The sequence below is a fragment of the Vigna unguiculata genome, chromosome 10 (genome assembly GCF_037176805.1).
Source record: "Vigna unguiculata cultivar grain cowpea cultivar isolate G323 ecotype 2 chromosome 10, ASM3717680v1, whole genome shotgun sequence".
Classification (NCBI taxonomy): Eukaryota; Viridiplantae; Streptophyta; class Magnoliopsida; order Fabales; family Fabaceae; genus Vigna; species Vigna unguiculata.
The window spans coordinates 5,177,183-5,183,295 of NC_140801.1; the positions used below are offsets into that span (position 1 = coordinate 5,177,183).

Here is a 6,113-nt window from a genome sequence, read left to right on the forward strand (position 1 = left end):
AACAATAGTATAACACGTGATATAAATACGATATTAACATTAATTAAACAAAGACTAAATTAAATATTTTTAAAAAATTAAAAAATTATATTGAATAAATAAAAATTATAATTTTTTTAAAAAATGTGAATAAAATTAAAAATTCGAATAAAATTAGAATAAGATTCTTTTTAAAAATTTGAATAAAATTAAAAATTCCAATAAAATTACAATACCATTGATATTAAATTTATAATTAAAAAGTACTTCGAAAGCTTCTGTGTCTTTAAGTATTATATCTCTTGACGGTGTTGCATTATTGCTTTTTCTTCCAACACTTCATGACGTCACCAATTCCTTCCATGGAAGTCGCCTCTTCAACCACCAAACTCCCACGAAAGTACGATGTGCTCATCAACTTCAACGGAGAAGACATCCGCAGGAAATTTGTTTCTCATCTCGATTCTGCCCTCTCTGCTGTTGGACTCACCACTTTCCTTCACCACGACAATGGAGTGAAACCAACGCACGAACCTGTTCTCAATCTGTGTGGGGTAGCAATAGTTGTTTTCACCAAAACCTATTCCCAATCTGCTTGGTGTCTTCATCAACTTCAACAAATTATTCAATGGCACGAAATTTATTGCAAACATGTTCTGCCTGTATATTACGAAATTGAGCCATCTGATGTACGTCTTCAGAAGGGTGATTTTGGAAAAGCCTTCGAAACAACTGCACACCAAACATTTTCAGCACGACAACTGGAACATGGCATGTCAAGGTGGAGCCACGCACTCACCAAAGCTGCAAATTTCTTTGGATGGGATGAGAGCAATCACAGGTAAACCATTCACTCACTCACTCACTCAACCATATTTCAGGCTTGTGATTTAACTTTGTTAATACATGATTTCATCGCTAAATGCTACTTAATTTGAAGGAGTGATGCTGAACTAGTGGACAAAATCGTTAAGAGCGTTCTTAATCTACCAATCTTGTCTGCTACTAAATTTCCTGTTGGATTACAATCCAACGTGGAAGATCTGATTCGAATAATAAAAGATAAATCCAGCGAAGTGTGTATAATAGGGATAACTGGAGCGGGAGGATCTGGTAAAACCACCCTTGCCAAATCCATCTACAATAAAATTCATGGGACATTTACGGAGAAAAGTTTTGTCGAAGATATTGGACACGTTAGTGAAACCCGAGGGCAGCGTCGTTTACGAGAACAATTTATTTCAGATGTCCTAAAAACAAAGCTGGAGATACCTAGCGATTATATGGAAAGTAGAACGATTCGGGAAATACTCAGTGGGAAAAGGGTGCTCATTGTACTTGACGATGTGACCGAGGATTTTACATTGTTAGACCTATGGGAATGCCGTGAATGGTTAAGTGGAGGAACTGTAATAATCATTACAACAAGAGATATAGACCTACCCAGGATTCTTAAAGTTGATACTGTTTTTGGGATAAAGCTAATGAATGCAAACGAGTCCCTTGAGCTTCTTAGTTGGCACGCATTTAGAGAAGCAAAACCAAAAGAAGAATACAATGACCTTGCAAAAAGTGTAGTTACTCGTTGTGGAGGATTACCTCTAGCTCTTGAAGTCATTGGAAATTGTTTATTTAGAAGGACAAAAGAAGAATGGAATAGTGTATTGTTGAAATTAGAGCAAATTCCCCTGCACAATGTTCGAAAGAAATTGAAAATAAGCTTTGACGGACTACGCAATCAAATTGAAAAAGATTTATTCCTTGATATATGTTGTTACTTTGTTGGTGAGAGCAAAGCCTGTGTTACAAAGATTCTAAATGGATGTGAAGTAGACGCTGATAGTGGAATAAGAGTTCTCATAGAATGTAGTCTCATAAAAATTAAAAAGAACAACAAACTTGGAATGCATCCATTGCTACAAGAAATGGGAAGAGAAATTATTCGTGAAATTTCAAAAAAGGAATTTTTGAGGGAGAAGCGACGGCGGTTTGATGATGCAGAATATGTCTTGATAGATAATATAGTAAGAACATTCTTTACATATGTTTTGAAACTTCTCTTGGAAGTGTTTGCTTTCTCATGTTCAATACATTTGTTTTTCTTCTTTTCATCACAGGGTATGGAAGAGGTTTTGAAATTGCATTCAGTCAGAAGAGAACCATCAAGACTGCTGAAACACACAGGAAATTCTAATTACCTTTCTAAGAAATTGAGATGGATCAGTTTGGATTGGTTTACTTTTGGATACCTATTCGGCGACTTTTATCTTCATGATGTCATAGCGATTGATTTAAAACACACTGATCTTAAACACGATGATATTCGAGTTGTCTTGAAAGAACCTCAGGTTTTTATTACTTGCCATTTTCCATTAAAACACAACATTTAACTTAAATAAATATAGTAACCTACTATTGTTTCATTTCTTCTTTCTTCTCTAATGTTTGTCAAAAATACTATCTTGGTGTAGGCTTTGAGGTGGCTGAAGGTCCTTAATCTTAGTCACTCCAAGAATTTAACAGAAACCCCTGACTTTTCTGGACTACCAAGTCTTGAACAGCTCATTCTCAAGTATTGTAGAGGCTTGCGCAAAGTACACAAATCTATTGGATGTCTCTGCAATCTTATACTACTAAATTTGAAGGACTGTACAAGTTTAAGAAATCTCCCTAGAGAGATATATGAGTTGACATCCTTAAAAACTCTCATTCTCTCTGGGTGTTCGAAGATTCACCTTTTGGAAAAGGATGTAGTGCAAATGGGATCCCTGATAACTCTAATTGCTGAAAATACAACTGTGAAAAATGTGCCTTTTTCGATTCTAAGCTCCAAAAGCATTGGACATATATCCCTACGTGGATTTGAGAAATTACCACTTAACCTCTTTCCTTCCATCATTCGATCTTGGATGTCGCCCATAATGAATCCTGTATCTTATATTCATTCGTTGTGCATGGATATCAACAATAACTGGGATGATATTGCGCCATTGCTTAGCAATCTGACAAATCTTCGAAGTGTTTTGGTGCAATGTGACATCGAGTTTCAACTATCTAAGCAAGTAAAAAGTATTATGGTCGAATATTTCACAAATTTTACAGAATCAGGAATTTCAAAGCAGCAATTCAGGTCTTCATTGATCGGTCTTGGAACATACCATGAATTCTTCAATGCTGTCAGCGATAACATCTCTGAGGTTCTTCTCTAGCTTTCTGACCTTGACCACCATTTTAGCTATGAATTAAGAGAACAGAAAATAGTCCAAATGAACTAACTAATAGAAATCAATTCTAAACTTTTAGCACCCCCTTCGCTTCCACTTTCTTGCTTTACTAACTTCGTGATTGTTTTATTCTCAATGATCGTGGAATAAAAACTAAAAGAGAAGAAAATAGAAATGCATTCTTAGTCCCTAACGACATGATGGTGAAATAACACAACAAAACTACTGATCAGATTTATTTAAATTAATTACAATTGATATATTTTAATTATTTACTACATTTTTGTAATTTTTATCTCATGTTACAGGTATTGGCAAATAGTGAGTCTTGTGATGTCTCTCTTCCAAGTGATAATCTTCCTTATTGGTTGGCCTATATGGGTGAGGGAAATTCTGTTTCTTTCACTGTGCCTTGGGATCGTGACATGAAGGGAATGGCTTTGAGTGTTGTTTATTTATCAACCCCTGAAATTGTGGCAACTGAATGTCTTAGAGGTGTCTTAATTGTTAATTACACAAAGTGCACATTGCAAATACACAACTATGACACAATAATTTCCTTTAATGATATAGATTGGCAGTGTATAATGTCAAATTTGGGACCTAAAGACAAGGTGGAGATTTTTGTTACTTTTGGTCATGAATTGGTGGTAAAGAACACAATACTCTATGTTATATGTGGTGAATCAAATTACTTGAAAAAAGAGATAGAGTCAAAGAAAAATTGTCTCCTTAGATTCATAACGAAAATTGTAATGTGCGACTTCTGGTAAGTCATTTATCTTCTTTGAGAACAGCACAATCCCTTTAGTTATGGAATTAATCTGTGTCCTTCATTGAAATTCATATTTTTCAATCCTTTCCTTGATTTTCATATAGCTTATAGTTAGGAAATGCATGTTTATTTTAGCCCTGTTTCTCACTCCTCACTTTGTGCTTCCTTGGTTTCACTTGAACTGTTAATTGTATTTGTTACTTCTGTCAATTCTCTTCCCTTTTAGCATATAATATCTCATTAAGAAATCCTCTAAAAAAAAAGGATATGCATTAAACGCATATGTTGTTCGATAATTTGTTATGTGTTTTTATTTGCTATATGCATCATAGCCCGGTCCCTTTATTTAAGACTAAATAAACCAAATTATAATTTCAGTTCTCGTTGTTACTCTGTTTTCATTTGTTTTATATATAATTAAATATATCAAATTTTGCCAAGTAATTTTACCAATCTTAAAAAGCTTTTAGTTGAATTTCACTGTCATGGATCTCTGCCAAGAGGAAGCAACTCATCATTCATATCACCCATCCCTGAGGGGGAGAATCCCTAGAGACTTAATGATTACAGACTCATATCTCTAGTAAGCTGCATGTATAAAGTGATGATATATAAAGTGTTGGCTGATATATTAAAAGAAGTTCTACCATTGATCATTGATAAAAGACAAATTTTGTTTCTGCATGAGGGGAACATGGTTTTGGTGGCTAATGAGGTTGCAGATGAGGCTCGAAGGCAACATAAGGAATGTCTAGCATTAGAAGTTGATTATGAGAAACCCTGCAATTTGATTTCTTGGAGATTTCTTCTCTACATGCTTAGAAGACTAGACTTTTATGAAAAGTGTTGTTTTGGATCATGCTCTGTATCTATTTCTGTCAATGGAAGCCCTACTATGGAGTTTGGTATGCAAAGAGGCATCAAACAAGGGGATCCCCTTGCTCACTTTGTGGTAGAACATTTGAGTGGTTTCATGTTAGAAGTTATAAGTAAAAGACTCTTCGGTGTTTACAGGGTTGGTGATGGACGTGTGGAAATTGAACTTCTCTAGTTTACTGATGATATGATTTACAGAACATAATTATGCAGCTTAGGTAGGCTGGTGTTCTGACTAGAATTAGTTTCATGCAGCATTCATCATTTATGCTATGTGTTGGCCTTTTATACTAAGTTGTAGGAGATACTAGTTCCTCAGAGTTGGAATTGTGACATGTTAAAAATTTCCTATGTTCTTGCGCTTGTTTGATTTTACTATCAAATATAGCTGATTCTTTACTCATGTAGGAAGCACGTTTATGCAATCTGCATATTTAGATCGAGTGGTTGTTTGTACGTAGTTAAGTTCATGAGGGGTATGCTTTACGAGGTTTGCAATGCTCAACCTCTAGTTGGTTGAGCTAACGAGTGGGCGACAAATTTGATTCCAAGGTTTTGTTGTGTTATGCCTCGATGTGGGATGTTTTTTTGTTATTAGTGGGACGATAATTTTGTAGGCAATTCAAATATGTATAGAATTGTGAGTTTTAGTCCTACAATCTATAGAAATGATAATGTTAAATATTATATAAGAAAAAAATTCATAAATTTAGTGTTTCGAGATTTTAGATTAGAAATAATGTCAATCTTTTGTGTGTTGGACTACATTTATATAATCACTTTCTCATAATATTTTCCAAAATACACCCATCACGAAGTGCTAGGAACACAGAGAAACCAGGAATGTGTACAATGGTGCTTCAGAATATGGACTGGTTTGTGGCTTGTAACGTATATTTACATGGCCTATATATTCTCCCATATATTTGTTATGCGTAGAACATTTTCTATTCTTTTTTCAAAGGGTTTTTTGTTACCTTTGTCTTAGTGAATCTTGTTTCTGAAGGGATTTGGTTATGGAATATAGGCAACTGTGCACTATTTTGGGGCTTTTTAGTGGGTATCAGTGGTTGTATAGTTTTCATGAATTTTAGACACAATTGTGCGGTAATATTTTGCAAATGATTCAAACTCCACAACTAGGTGGATTTAATTTGGTTTTCAAATCCTTTTTTACACAAAAAAAAGTTGGTGGATTTTGAAAGATTTTTTAAAACTGTAATAATTTCTTTTGAAGATTTTCGTAGAAAAATTTATGA

General features: G+C 34.5%; 2 protein-coding genes across 3 annotated transcripts; both read left to right on the plus strand.

Moving 5' to 3' along the window:
• The first annotated feature begins 272 nt into the window (after positions 1–272).
• Positions 273–4,062, plus strand: LOC114167395 (disease resistance protein RPV1-like). Of its 2 annotated transcripts, XM_028052485.2 has the most exons (5): positions 273–820; positions 920–2,003; positions 2,097–2,327; positions 2,451–3,176; positions 3,512–4,062. In XM_028052485.2, exons 1-5 carry the CDS (start codon positions 321–323, stop codon positions 3,974–3,976), a joined length of 3,006 nt encoding a protein of 1,001 aa, XP_027908286.2. In that variant the 5' UTR covers positions 273–320; the 3' UTR covers positions 3,977–4,062. The 2 variants fall into 2 exon arrangements, with proteins under 2 accessions (XP_027908286.2, XP_085524452.1); XM_085668326.1 differs by having other exon boundaries at positions 920–2,327.
• Positions 4,063–4,672: 610 nt separating this feature from the next.
• On the plus strand, positions 4,673–5,029 carry LOC146882035 (uncharacterized). The gene has a single exon (XM_085667247.1). It carries the CDS (start codon positions 4,673–4,675, stop codon positions 5,027–5,029), a length of 357 nt encoding a protein of 118 aa, XP_085523373.1.
• The last annotated feature ends 1,084 nt before the right edge of the window (positions 5,030–6,113 follow it).

What these genes read in the sequence shown, in the direction of transcription:
- LOC114167395 (XM_085668326.1), top strand. Translation starts at nt 321, where the DNA reads ATGACGTCACCAATTCCTTCCATGGAAGTCGCCTCTTCAACCACCAAA. An exon ending in TGGGATGAGAGCAATCACAG is followed by an intron (nt 821 to 919) that starts GTAAACCATTCA and finishes CTTAATTTGAAG; the next exon opens with GAGTGATGCTGAACTAGTGG. An exon ending in TTGTCTTGAAAGAACCTCAG is followed by an intron (nt 2,328 to 2,450) that starts GTTTTTATTACT and finishes ATCTTGGTGTAG; the next exon opens with GCTTTGAGGTGGCTGAAGGT.
- LOC146882035 (XM_085667247.1), top strand. Translation starts at nt 4,673, where the DNA reads ATGGTTTTGGTGGCTAATGAGGTTGCAGATGAGGCTCGAAGGCAACAT.